Genomic DNA, 15,507 nt, shown 5'->3' on the forward strand with positions numbered 1-15,507 from the left:
CAGTTTCTGTGTAATTTTAGAGAGATATTCAAAGAGATATATTCTGAACAAAATTAAATTAGGACCTTACAGACAAAACACGCCGGATATATCAATCAATTTTAAATTGAGACAACTAACAAATCTATACCAGGGCAAATCCCTGAGTTTTCCAACTGCCTCAATCCAATTGCCTCAATTCGTTTTGGAACTAATTTGTTGTGTGGGATAATTTTCCGCGCATAAATGAACCATATTAGACTTTCGTATCATAAATAAAATCTTCACAGCGCGCATAAATTAGTATTTTTTAAACAAAATAGTACCGGGGCAAAATATTGTTTGATCATTGAACTCAGGGAGTCGATATTTTCATTGAGGTATAAAAAAGTTTCATAGAAAAACTATTATTTCGATTGGCGAAAATTGACTGAATTAAAAAACAGCCCGATCTTAAAGATTCAGCAATTCTTCGAATTCGGAATTAGAATTGAGTCATGGGCAAACATCCACACATCAAGCATGGTAGAATAAAAATCTCTAATTGCCGATTTCGCATGTATTTGATAATTTCTACTTATTCTGCATGAAACATAATCTGAATTCTATGTCTTGTGTGGTTGTTGACTTTCAATTCCAAAATGACTGAAATATCTGATTGAAATTCATCTACTTTTCTAACACTTTACCCGATATACAAGAAGAAATTTGATCTAACCATTTTCATCATTGGATATCTTATGAAGAAAAAATATTTTAACGATAATTGTATTACCACTCAAAATGCACTACAAGGAACAAATTAGCAACCTATCGGTGAAGACAAGATCTCAATTTACCTCCAAAAAAAAAGAGTTACAACGACTTGACCAAAATTGACATTTTAAATTGTCGCAAGGGTAGCGCGCGATGTTTTGGTCATAATAATAAATGCAAAATAATTGCTAGTAAAATTGCAAACATTTTTTGATATCACTATTTTTTAAGTTTCAGCTTGTGCTGGTTACTTGGAAGCTTACTGAGCTTAAAACTTATAAAATGCCAGAAGAAATTGCTATAAGCCGAAACCACCAAAATTGACAAAAAGTCCCCTTTTGACAAAATTGACAAAGTCAACTGACGGAAAAACAGAACGAGCGTAAAATTTTCCAAATCAAAACACCCCATTCTTTGGAAATCAAGCCACCAACAATCGAGCACACAAATGAAAGGACGAAAACTCAATTTTCCCCAGAAAAAATATCAATTTCATGTGCTAAAAAAACAAGGTTCAGCCTGTATTCAAACTTTAGAGTTTCGAATTAAAGTTTTACTCATAACTTCGATCTAGTTTGAGTCTGCAAAACGATCTAATTTGAGTCTGATTAGACTCTGATATGTAAACACCACACTAAACTGGATAGTAATTTTATAGACTAAAACGGAAAATGAGCAAAAACAAATGTTTGTTTACGGGGGAAAATTTTGTTGCAGCGAAAAGTATTGTTGCCTCGCAAGTGTTTCTAAGTTCGATTAGAAGTCGCAAAATTCTGCTGCAACTTGCGGATTTTACCGACAAAAAGGAAAATACTGAGACAAAAACAATAGGTATAAAACCTGTAATTCTTTTTAGACCTGGCTATATCTAGCAAAAAATTTATTGAGTTTTTGTGAAGGCTTCATTTTGTATAACAGTAACAGAATTTAATTTGTTTGGCAATTATGTAATCAGTGACATCAAATCAGTAAATTCTGCGGAAAAAAATTCAAATTTTGAGATACAATTGACGGCTCTTTTTATACCCACAGAAAACTGAATTCAATCTACAACAATTAGGAAAAAATGTATTGCTGTTAAAAAAAGACATGTCTTAAATTAGACAAGTCGTTAGGCAATCACAATCGAATATCATTCATGGCATGTCTAATACAGTGCTGATTTAAATTATCCGAACAAAACGAACAAAACTTGGATTTATAACACGTTTTTCTCAGTTTGGGTTAATATTAGACAAAAAGTGAATGGCTAATTTTGGCTTTTTCCAATCAAGAATTACGCTGAAACTACTTCATTAATTGATTAAATATATACATCACAAGAAGCCTCTTATACCACCCAAAAAATTTCTAGAAAGGTTAAATCTCCAAAAACCTGTATAAGAGAAAATATTTTTGCTTGATAGTCAAGAAATGCGTTTTTTACTATATAAAATCCGCAATCTGTGCTCAAAAACAAATTTTAAACAAATTAATCACTTTTTTGGAGATTAAACCTTTCTAGAACTTCATTGGGCTGTGTAAGAGGTTTCTTCTTTCTGATATATATTTTGTTACAATTAACAAGGTAGTTTCCGCGTAATTCTTGATTAATTGAAAAAAGCCAAAAAGACCCATTTTTGGGGTAAAATTTTGGAAAAAATTGCACTATATTAATTCTGATGAAATTGTTCTCTTTTGTTCTCTTTTGCAACTTTTGTTCTCTTCACTTTTTTTCTAATCTTAACCCAAACTGGTGGGAACAATATGTTATATATTCAAGTTTTGTTCATTTTGTCCGAATAAATTAAATCAGCACTGTATTTGCTATGTAACAATTGCGGAAAGACCTGAACTCTGTTATTTCGAGACCATTTTTTCGGCTGAATATTGTCAAGAATAGTTATTGTTATCATTTGAGAAATTGTATTTGCAGTCTCACCTAAGTAGATGAATGTAGACTACTACTACCAACATCATTTCAATAATGAAGTGACCTTATTGGTAAATTTTGCAGCAATTGTTCAAAAGAAATGTTCCAATAGATCGATAAGAACTGTCTCACCTGACTAGATGAAGGAAGACTACTACTACCAAGTTAATTTCAGTTATAAAGTGACATTATTGGTAAACGTTGCAGCAAGTATCCAAAGAAATGTTCCATAAGATCCATAAGACTGTCTCACCTCAGTAGATGAATGTAGACTACTACTACCAAGTTAATTTCAGTTATAAAGTGACCTTATTGGTAAACTCTGCAGCAAGTATTCATAACAAAAGTTCCAATAGATAGATAAGAGATGTCTCACCTCTAGATGTTTAGATGAATGAAGACTACTACTACCAATTTAATTTCAGTTATAAAGTGACCTTATTGGTAAACTCTGCAGCAAGTATTCATAAGAAATGTTCCAATAGATAGATAAGAACTGTCTCACCTCTAGATGTTTAGATGAATACAGACTACTACTACCAAGTTAATTTCAATTAAAAAATGACCTTATTGGTGAACTTCGCAGCAAGTATCCATTAGAAATGTTCTAATAGATAGATAAGAACTGTCTCACCTCTAGATGTTTAGATGAATGTAGACTACTACTACCAAGTTAATTTCAGTTATAAAGTGACCTTATTGGTAAACTCTGCAGCAAGTATTCATAAGAAATGTTCCAATAGATAGATAAGAACTGTCTCACCTCTAGATGTTTAGATGAATGTAGACTACTACTACCAATTTAATTTCAGTTATAAAGTGACATTATTGGTAAACTCTGCAGCAAGTATTCATAAGAAATGTTCCAATAGATAGATAAGAACTGTCTCACCTCTAGATGTTTAGATGAATACAGACTACTACTACCAAGTTAATTTCAATTAAAAAATGACCTTATTGGTGAACTTCGCAGCAAGTATCCATTAGAAATGTTCTAATAGATAGATAAGAACTGTCTCACCTCTAGATGTTTAGATGAATGTAGACTACTACTACCAAGTTAATTTCAGTTATAAAGTGACCTTATTGGTAAACTCTGCAGCAAGTATTCATAAGAAATGTTCCAATAGATAGATAAGAACTGTCTCACCTCTAGATGTTTAGATGAATGTAGACTACTACTACCAAGTTAATTTCAGTTATAAAGTGACCTTATTGGTAAACTCTGCAGCAAGTATTCATAAGAAATGTTCCAATAGATAGATAAGAACTGTCTCACCTCTAGATGTTTAGATGAATGTAGACTACTACTACCAAATTAATTTCAGTTATAAAGTGACCTTATTGGTAAACTCTGCAGCAAGTATTCATAAGAAATGTTCCAATAGATAGATAAGAACTGTCTCACCTCTAGATGTTTAGATGAATGTAGACTACTACTACCAAGTTAATTTCAGTTATAAAGTGACCTTATTGGTAAACTCTGCAGCAAGTATTCATATGAAATATTCCAATAGATAGATAAGAACTGTCTCACCTCTAGATGTTTAGATGAATGTAGACTACTACTACCAAGTTAATTTCAGTTATAAAGTGACCTTATTGGTAAACTCTGCAGCAAGTATTCATAAGAAATGTTCCAATAGATAGATAAGAACTGTCTCACCTCTAGACGTTTAGATGAATGTAGACTACTACTACCAAGTTAATTTCAGTTAAAAAGTGACCTTATTGGTAAACTCTGCAGCAAGTATTCATAAGAAATGTTCCAATAGATAGATAAGAACTGCCTCACCTCTAGATGTTTAGATGAATGTAGACTACTACTACCAAGTTAATTTCAGTTATAAAGTGACCTTATTGGTAAACTCTGCAGCAAGTATTCATAAGAAAAGTTCCAATAGATAGATAAGAACTGTCTCACCTCTAGATGTGTAGATGAATGTAGACTACTACTACCAAGTTAATTTCAGTTATAAAGTGACCTTATTGGTAAACTCTGCAGCAAGTATTCATAAGAAAAGTTCCAATAGATAGATAAGAACTGTCTCACCTCTAGATGTTTAGATGAATGTAGACTACTACTACCAAGTTAATTTCAGTTATAAAGTGACCTTATTGGTAAACTCTGCAGCAAGTATTCATAAGAAATGTTCCAATAGATAGATAAGAACTGTCTCACCTCTAGATGTGTAGATGAATGTAGACTACTACTACCAAGTTAATTTCAGTTATAAAGTGACCTTATTGGTAAACTCTGCAGCAAGTATTCATAAGAAAAGTTCCAATAGATAGATAAGAACTGTCTCACCTCTAGATGTTTAGATGAATGTAGACTACTACTACCAAGTTAATTTCAGCTATAAAGTGACCTTATTGGTAAACTCTGCAGCAAGTATTCATAAGAAATGTTTCAATAGATAGATAAGAACTGTCTCACCTCTAGATGTGTAGATGAATGTAGACTACTACTACCAAGTTAATTTCAGTTATAAAGTGACCTTATTGGTAAACTCTGCAGCAAGTATTCATAAGAAAAGTTCCAATAGATAGATAAGAACTGTCTCACCTCTAGATGTTTAGATGAATGTAGACTACTACTACCAAGTTAATTTCAGCTATAAAGTGACCTTATTGGTAAACTCTGCAGCAAGTATTCATAAGAAATGTTCCAATAGATAGATAAGAACTGTTTCACCTCTAGATGTGTAGATGAATGTAGACTACTACTACCAAGTTAATTTCAGTTATAAAGTGACCTTATTGGTAAACTCTGCAGCAAGTATTCATAAGAAAAGTTCCAATAGATAGATAAGAACTGTCTCAACTCTAGATGTTTAGATGAATGTAGACTACTACTACCAAGTTAATTTCAGTTATAAAGTGACCTTATTGGTAAACTCTGCAGCAAGTATTCATAAGAAATGTTCCAATAGATAGATAAGAACTGTCTCACCTCTAGATGTGTAGATGAATGTAGACTACTACTACCAAGTTAATTTCAGTTATAAAGTGACCTTATTGGTAAACTCTGCAGCAAGTATTCATAAGAAAAGTTCCAATAGATAGATAAGAACTGTCTCACCTCTAGATGTTTAGATGAATGTAGACTACTACTACCAAGTTAATTTCAGCTATAAAGTGACCTTATTGGTAAACTCTGCAGCAAGTATTCATAAGAAATGTTCCAATAGATAGATAAGAACTGTCTCACCTCTAGATGTGTAGATGAATGTAGACTACTACTACCAAGTTAATTTCAGTTATAAAGTGACCTTATTGGTAAACTCTGCAGCAAGTATTCATAAGAAATGTTCCAATAGATAGATAAGAACTGTCTCACCTCTAGATGTTTAGATGAATGTAGACTACTACTACCAAGTTAATTTCAGTTATAAAGTGACCTTATTGGTAAACTCTGCAGCAAGTATTCATAAGAAATGTTCCAATAGATAGATAAGAACTGTCTCACCTCTAGATGTTTAGATGAATGTAGACTACTACTACCAAGTTAATTTCAGTTATAAAGTGACCTTATTGGTAAACTCTGCAGCAAGTATTCATAAGAAATGTTCCAATAGATAGATAAGAACTGTCTCACCTCTAGATGTTTAGATGAATGTAGACTACTACTACCAAGTTAATTTCAGTTATAAAGTGACCTTATTGGTAAACTCTGCAGCAAGTATTCATAAGAAATGTTCCAATAGATAGATAAGAACTGTCTCACCTCTAGATGTTTAGATGAATGTAGACTACTACTACCAATTTAATTTCAGTTATAAAGTGACCTTATTGGTAAACTCTGCAGCAAGTATTCATAAGAAATGTTCCAATAGATAGATAAGAACTGTCTCACCTCTAGATGTTTAGATGAATACAGACTACTACTACCAAGTTAATTTCAATTAAAAAATGACCTTATTGGTAAACTCTGCAGCAAGTATTCATAAGAAATGTTCCAATAGATAGATAAGAACTGTCTCACCTCTAGATGTTTAGATGAATGTAGACTACTACTACCAAGTTAATTTCAGCTATAAAGTGACCTTATTGGTAAACTCTGCAGCAAGTATTCATAAGAAATGTTCCAATAGATAGATAAGAACTGTCTCACCTCTAGATGTGTAGATGAATGTAGACTACTACTACCAAGTTAATTTCAGTTATAAAGTGACCTTATTGGTAAACTCTGCAGCAAGTATTCATAAGAAATGTTCCAATAGATAGATAAGAACTGTCTCACCTCTAGATGTTTAGATGAATGTAGACTACTACTACCAAGTTAATTTCAGTTATAAAGTGACCTTATTGGTAAACTCTGCAGCAAGTATTCATAAGAAATGTTCCAATAGATAGATAAGAACTGTCTCACCTCTAGATGTTTAGATGAATGTAGACTACTACTACCAAGTTAATTTCAGTTATAAAGTGACCTTATTGGTAAACTCTGCAGCAAGTATTCATAAGAAATGTTCCAATAGATAGATAAGAACTGTCTCACCTCTAGATGTTTAGATGAATGTAGACTACTACTACCAAGTTAATTTCAGTTATAAAGTGACCTTATTGGTAAACTCTGCAGCAAGTATTCATAAGAAATGTTCCAATAGATAGATAAGAACTGTCTCACCTCTAGATGTTTAGATGAATGTAGACTACTACTACCAAGTTAATTTCAGTTATAAAGTGACCTTATTGGTAAACTCTGCAGCAAGTATTCATAAGAAATGTTCCAATAGATAGATAAGAACTGTCTCACCTCTAGATGTTTAGATGAATGTAGACTACTACTACCAAGTTAATTTCAGTTATAAAGTGACCTTATTGGTAAACTCTGCAGCAAGTATTCATATGAAATATTCCAATAGATAGATAAGAACTGTCTCACCTCTAGATGTTTATATGAATGTAGACTACTACTACCAAGTTAATTTCAGTTATAAAGTGACCTTATTGGTAAACTCTGCAGCAAGTATTCATAAGAAATGTTCCAATAGATAGATAAGAACTGTCTCACCTCTAGACGTTTAGATGAATGTAGACTACTACTACCAAGTTAATTTCAGTTATAAAGTGACCTTATTGGTAAACTCTGCAGCAAGTATTCATAAGAAATGTTCTAATAGATAGATAAGAACTGTCTCACCTCTAGATGTTTAGATGAATGTAGACTACTACTACCAAGTTAATTTCAGTTATAAAGTGACCTTATTGGTAAACTCTGCAGCAAGTATTCATAAGAAATGTTCCAATAGATAGATAAGAACTGTCTCACCTCTAGATGTTTAGATGAATGTAGACTACTACTACCAATTTAATTTCAGTTATAAAGTGACCTTATTGGTAAACTCTGCAGCAAGTATTCATAAGAAATGTTCCAATAGATAGATAAGAACTGTCTCACCTCTAGATGTTTAGATGAATACAGACTACTACTACCAAGTTAATTTCAATTAAAAAATGACCTTATTGGTGAACTTCGCAGCAAGTATCCATTAGAAATGTTCTAATAGATAGATAAGAACTGTCTCACCTCTAGATGTTTAGATGAATGTAGACTACTACTACCAAGTTAATTTCAGTTATAAAGTGACCTTATTGGTAAACTCTGCAGCAAGTATTCATAAGAAATGTTCCAATAGATAGATAAGAACTGTCTCACCTCTAGATGTTTAGATGAATGTAGACTACTACTACCAAGTTAATTTCAGTTATAAAGTGACCTTATTGGTAAACTCTGCAGCAAGTATTCATAAGAAATGTTCCAATAGATAGATAAGAACTGTCTCACCTCTAGATGTTTAGATGAATGTAGACTACTACTACCAAGTTAATTTCAGTTATAAAGTGACCTTATTGGTAAACTCTGCAGCAAGTATTCATAAGAAATGTTCCAATAGATAGATAAGAACTGTCTCACCTCTAGATGTTTAGATGAATGTAGACTACTACTACCAAGTTAATTTCAGTTATAAAGTGACCTTATTGGTAAACTCTGCAGCAAGTATTCATATGAAATATTCCAATAGATAGATAAGAACTGTCTCACCTCTAGATGTTTAGATGAATGTAGACTACTACTACCAGTTAATTTCAGTTATAAAGTGACCTTATTGGTAAACTCTGCAGCAAGTATTCATAAGAAATGTTCCAATAGATAGATAAGAACTGTCTCACCTCTAGACGTTTAGATGAATGTCGACTACTACTACCAAGTTAATTTCAGTTAAAAAGTGACCTTATTGGTAAACTCTGCAGCAAGTATTCATAAGAAATGTTCCAATAGATAGATAAGAACTGCCTCACCTCTAGATGTTTAGATGAATGTAGACTACTACTACCAAGTTAATTTCAGTTATAAAGTGACCTTATTGGTAAACTCTGCAGCAAGTATTCATAAGAAAAGTTCCAATAGATAGATAAGAACTGTCTCACCTCTAGATGTGTAGATGAATGTAGACTACTACTACCAAGTTAATTTCAGTTATAAAGTGACCTTATTGGTAAACTCTGCAGCAAGTATTCATAAGAAAAGTTCCAATAGATAGATAAGAACTGTCTCACCTCTAGATGTTTAGATGAATGTAGACTACTACTACCAAGTTAATTTCAGCTATAAAGTGACCTTATTGGTAAACTCTGCAGCAAGTATTCATAAGAAATGTTCCAATAGATAGATAAGAACTGTCTCACCTCTAGATGTGTAGATGAATGTAGACTACTACTACCAAGTTAATTTCAGTTATAAAGTGACCTTATTGGTAAACTCTGCAGCAAGTATTCATAAGAAAAGTTCCAATAGATAGATAAGAACTGTCTCACCTCTAGATGTGTAGATGAATGTAGACTACTACTACCAAGTTAATTTCAGTTATAAAGTGACCTTATTGGTAAACTCTGCAGCAAGTATTCATAAGAAATGTTCCAATAGATAGATAAGAACTGTCTCACCTCTAGATGTTTAGATGAATGTAGACTACTACTACCAAGTTAATTTCAGTTATAAAGTGACCTTATTGGTAAACTCTGCAGCAAGTATTCATAAGAAATGTTCCAATAGATAGATAAGAACTGTCTCACCTCTAGATGTTTAGATGAATGTAGACTACTACTACCAAGTTAATTTCAGTTATAAAGTGACCTTATTGGTAAACTCTGCAGCAAGTATTCATAAGAAATGTTCCAATAGATAGATAAGAACTGTCTCACCTCTAGATGTTTAGATGAATGTAGACTACTACTACCAAGTTAATTTCAGTTATAAAGTGACCTTATTGGTAAACTCTGCAGCAAGTATTCATATGAAATATTCCAATAGATAGATAAGAACTGTCTCAACTCTAGATGTTTAGATGAATGTAGACTTCTACTACCAAGTTAATTTCAGTTATAAAGTGACCTTATTGGTAAACTCTGCAGCAAGTATTCATAAGAAATGTTCCAATAGATAGATAAGAACTGTCTCACCTCTAGACGTTTAGATGAATGTAGACTACTACTACCAAGTTAATTTCAGTTATAAAGTGACCTTATTGGTAAACTCTGCAGCAAGTATTCATAAGAAATGTTCCAATAGATAGATAAGAACTGTCTCACCTCTAGATGTTTAGATGAATGTAGACTACTACTACCAAGCTAATTTCAGTTATAAAGTGACCTTATTGGTAAACTTTGCTGCAAGTATCCATAAGAAATGTTTCAATAGATAGATAAGAACTGTCTCACCTCTAGATGACTAGATGAATGTAGACTACTACTACCAAGTTAATTTCAGTTATAAATTGACCTTATTGGTAAACTTTGCTGCAAGTATCCATAAGAATTGTTCTAAAAGATGCAAAAGAACTGCCTCACCTGACTAGGTGGAGGTAGACAACGAATGCGGAGTGGTTGCCTGTCTTGCACTGGGCACAGTCGACTGAGATGGTGTTGGTGTGTGCACTCTTAATGCTCCACTCACTGTTCTCCCAATACTGACTGCCTGTGTAATCTGCCTCCATGTACTTGCTCTCAATCACCATCTGCGACACGTCAAACTCCAGAGTCGTGAAAACTAAACAAATAACAACACCTTTCTGTCAAAAATTAATCTGTTGTTTACGAAATCGAAAGGTTTTTGTTTCTATCATCATCTGTATTACGATAAACTCCAGAGTCGTGAAAACTAAACAAAAAACACCTTTCAATCAAATGTACGAAAAAAAAACAGAATATTTTACAAATGTTTTTCGAAAAAAAAATTAATCAGTTGTTTACGAAATTGAAAGGTTTTTGTCTCTGTCATCATCTGTATTACGATAAACTCCAGAGTCGTGAAAACTAGATCACAAAAACTACAAATTTTTACAACATTAGGAAACAAAACAGAAGATTTACAAATTTACAAATCCGTTTTCTCAAAACTATTAATTATTAAGCTGTTTAAGAAAGGTTTTTGCCTCTATCATCATCTGTAGCACGACAAACTCCAGAAACATGATAAATAGATCACAAAAACCAATTGTTTCTGGAACAATAAGGACACCAAAACGGATGATTAATAAGTTTTATAAACCCACAAAAAATAAGTGTTAAGCAGGAAGGGTGGATCTAAAATTTCCTCGCGGGGGGGTGTGGATTTTCAAAAAATTTTCGAAAGTGTTGTTGATTTTTTTAGGTGAACCGAATTGATTTTCCGAGCTCTCCCAAAGCTCTTAAAAGACCCTGTTTTGGCCAAGTTTTCTACAACGCAGGGAAAACTTTGAAAAAACATTGGACGCCCCCTTTTCCCCGCATCTCCCCCTAAATCTGCCCTTGTTAAACAGTGTAAGTAAGGTTTTGGTCTCCATCTGTAACACGTCAAACTCCAGAGTCGCAAGAACTGGATAAAAAAACAACACATTTTTACATCAATTAGGAAACAAAAAAAGAAGATTTATATCTTTACAAAATCATTATTTTTTGGACCTTGTTTTGGACTTCTTTTCCGGTTGAATTTAAAAAAAAAGACCAGAAATAAAAAAAGATCGAATTTTTTTGTCCAATTCCATGTTTTATACAACATCATCAACCATTTGTGAAATAAACACAATGGCTAAAGAGATACTAGACGAAGGGAAAACATTTAAACCGCAGAGAAAAAGGGTAGTTTTTGACAATTTTTGAAACAGTTTGATTTAAAAAAATTAGGTTATTTTTGCGCGCACTCACCCTTCACAATTACGATAAGTTTGCGCCAAAGGCACCGTATAAAATTTAAGGGCCAGTCGGCAGCAAAAAAAATGAACCTCTAAGCGGGGATGCGTCCCCACCCCTTGCTTCTCGCCCAAATCGATTACTGAACTAAACATCGAAAACAAAACAAATTGTTGTTAAAAGCAAAAACTAGAAGAAAATGGTTTTACGCAAATTGAACAATTTTGAACAATTGGCAATGGATAACAAGGATAGTCGGATGCTGTGCAAATAGCACAGAATGTTCCGACCTTAGTTTTTAAAAAACTATAAAAACAATTTTTTCAAGTATTCATTTTTTTCCAATTTTTTGTAAAATTTTTTTGATGTTTTTGAAGTTAGTTTATATATAAGTCCAAAAATTAATTTTACTAGCTTAAACTTAAATTTTCAGGGCTTGATTTAAGCCCAAATAAGCTGCTGTAAGCCTGCCCACTTGCTAAATTCGCTCGAAATTGAAACACAAATCAAAAAACTCAAGCCAGTTTTCCTCGATAGTGAGGAAACCTTCTTTTGAGATTACATTTTAAAATGTTGTTCGAATCACGAATGAAAGGGCTTCAATTTGATGTATCACTCGAATCATTCTGATGATTTATTGTGGTACCTGATTTTGCCTGGAAAAAACTACCTGGGTCGAGATCCCGCTCAAAAACCGCTCATGATGAAGCAAGATTTGAGCGCAATTGTCTAAAAAAACCGCTCAAACCGCTCAAATTCTGCTTCAAGTTATATTTAAAATCTCGACTCGGGTAAAACACACCCGACTACAAATTTGCTCCACATTTTTCAAATAGTCGGAATACAAATTGATCTCTATCACCATCGGCAATCGTCAAACTCCAAGAGCCGCGAAAACCTAATTACAATTAATTATCAAAATTCAAAAAAAGAGAGAATGCTAAATAGGTCAAAATTTTCCTCGCCTCAATCGAAAGGTCGATGGCTTAAGACTCATTGTTCCGACTTTCGATACGAAAGTAACGGAATATTTGTGCTCGGGGTGGGTTTTTTTTTTCTTCAGACAAATTTCGACTTTTTAACTAGCCATTTTTGACGGAATTTTTTATATCATTCGAAAGCCATTGCTGTCCTGAGCCTAAATTTGAAAAGATATTTCACCTGTGATCATTTTGCGTAAAGTTATGAGGGTTTAAAGATTGCCTTTTTCACCAATTTGGGACAATGGACGCGCGATATAATTCGCGCTATTAACGCGTAAGAGGAGATTTTAATCCGTCTTATAAATTGTTCCAAATTGGTTGAACGAAGCTTATTTGCCATTATTGATTTGTTACAAGGAGCGAAATCTATTCTTTTTTACTTTAAATGGCGTGTGGGGGATAATTTTTATTAAAAAATTCAAGTTTTAGAAAAAATTTTTTTTCATTTTGCTTTATCTCATTTAATTTTGTATGTTATTACTGCTCCATAAACCTTAAAAGGCAGTTGGAACATTCAGGGCTTCGCCCTGATACGAGCAGTCTTGTTATGGTCTATGATTAACGCTCGCGAAGCTGAAAAATTCTATCACTAACCAAAACATCAAAAAACTTGCTTATAAGTTACAGGAAAACAACAGCCGCTCTCCATAAAGCACATGAATAACTCTCAGGGTTATACCTTTTTATAAATTAATGTTGAGTTTTCATTTACTTGCTATTGAGTAGTTAAGGCGTTATTTTTTGCACATTCAATTCCTAACACAAAAACCAACCTAACAGTTTTGAGATAGAACCAAAGTCTAGAATAGCTCGGTTTGACGTGAAATTCAGTTTAGTACAGTATATGGAGCTCGATATGCCACCCCAAACATGGATTTCGAAATGGGTTGACTTAGTATCCCTCCTAGATTCGAAAGTTTCGGATCAATTTCACCTTGTTCGAATTTAGAGTTTTGGGTAAAAATTAATAATTGAAAGGTTTATTCGCCGCGTGCCCAGTTGTTCAAAGGGAGAATAATTCACATGGATCATAAGAAAGTCAACTCATAATAATTGATTGCAATCTTATCAGAGAGACTAGAAGGAAACTGCCAAAATAAAAATAACCTTTCAAGTTCGAATACAGTTATGCTTTAAGCAGAGACGCGATTCTATGGCTAGTTAAGAAAAGATGATTTAACTGAGCCGATATTGTGGTTTGTCTGCTTAGTGATATCAAATTGATTGCAAATTTCAAAGATTTCAACCACCGTATGAAGCTTTGCTCCATAAAATCAACTTCTCTGAAAACAAATCCTAAAGCTGCTTTGATTGGGTTTGAAACTACTTAAACAGAATGAATTGATAAAAGATCCTTGGGTAGAGATCGTCAGAAACTAATAAGGTATCGAAACCTTTGAATCAAATCATAAAGGATTTAGGGGGGACGCCTTCTCTCCCCTCAGGATTTCGACACCCTGACGACCCAAAGGGTCCCCCCTGTTAATACTGCTTTAGAATATCCGTTTTTTGCTAACCGACCCTCAAATTTTTCTAGTGGATTTTTTGGCGCCAATATAAAGTAATATGAGTATTTAGGTCAAAATTTTTCAAAAAGTGCTAAAAACGTCTTTTTGCTTTAGCAAAATTTTTTCTACGGCGCAAAAAATTGGTCATAATCATGTCTTTATTATGAATTGGGAGAGTTCAAAAATGATCTTGGGAGAGCTCAAAAATCAATTTGACCTTAAAAAACTTGCAGCAGACAACGTTTTCGAAAATTTTTCGAAAATCCAACCACCTTGAAATCCTAGACCTGCCCCTGAACCGAATTAGAACTTTCGCAACCCAAGGAAACTAGCTATGAGAGTTCGCCAAGGAAGTTGGCTGTGTTCAGAAATTTGCGACCAAAATTTGACAAGATGACATCTCGCGACTGAGAACAATTGTCGCGTCGGTACGACTGCGTAAGCTTAAAATGGACCAAATTAACAAACTCTCCCCTAAAGCGACTTAGGGGATGTTAACTTTGCTCAAAGCTGGAATTTTCAACCAATCGGAATTGAGCATTATACACGCAGCGCTGAGCCAATTTATTCTAAATTAAATGATTGGGAAGAAAATCCTAATTTGGTTTAGAAATGGGGGAGGATGTTAACTTGATAGCCAGTAGCGTGCCGAGGGGGGAAGGGGGGGGGGCGACCCCCCTCTCCCTCAATTCTGGCTGCCAAAATTGCCTTTTTTGGCACTGTTTTTAAAATTATATGCCTGCGGCGCAGAAAATTTTTCAAAAAATAGGGTCCTTGTACTATTTTAGGAGAGCTCGGAAAATCAAATTGGTCGACCTAAAAAAAAAGTCCACGAAATTTTGGCTTAAGCACCGCTTCTACTCGAAATTTCGCCAGTGATCAGATAATTTTTTTTTCATCAGCCACAATTTTGGACATTCAGGCTATATAGAAAGTCGCACAGTTTCTTTACGAGATCTGTTCTGATCTGTTAATGCCTGGAAATGTAAAAAAAAAATGAAACAAATTCATTGAATTTGGCTAAACTCAACACAAGATAGGTAATCAAAAAATTCAAAAAATTTATCAATAAAACAAAAATGATATGAAACTAATCGTTTCGCTCCAAAAACTTAATCACAGGGGGCAAAATTAATAGATTTTTACTAGTTTGAGCAATTTTTTTGACTTCAAAGCAAATAATTGAAAAGTC

The 15,507-nt window shown here is 33.5% G+C and overlaps 1 protein-coding gene across 1 annotated transcript in view; it reads right to left on the reverse strand.

Moving 5' to 3' along the window:
• Window positions 1-15,507, reverse strand: part of LOC134848183 (acetylcholine receptor subunit beta-type acr-3-like) — a 108,732-nt gene that overhangs the window by 37,914 nt on the left and 55,311 nt on the right. Inside the window, exon 4 of the mRNA XM_063865554.1 lies at window positions 10,505-10,703. Within this exon, the coding sequence (XP_063721624.1) occupies window positions 10,505-10,703 (199 nt within the window). The remainder of the gene's footprint in view (window positions 1-10,504; window positions 10,704-15,507) is intronic.

This window comes from Symsagittifera roscoffensis, chromosome 6, assembly GCF_963678635.1.
Source record: "Symsagittifera roscoffensis chromosome 6, txSymRosc1.1, whole genome shotgun sequence".
Classification (NCBI taxonomy): domain Eukaryota; kingdom Metazoa; phylum Xenacoelomorpha; order Acoela; family Convolutidae; genus Symsagittifera; species Symsagittifera roscoffensis.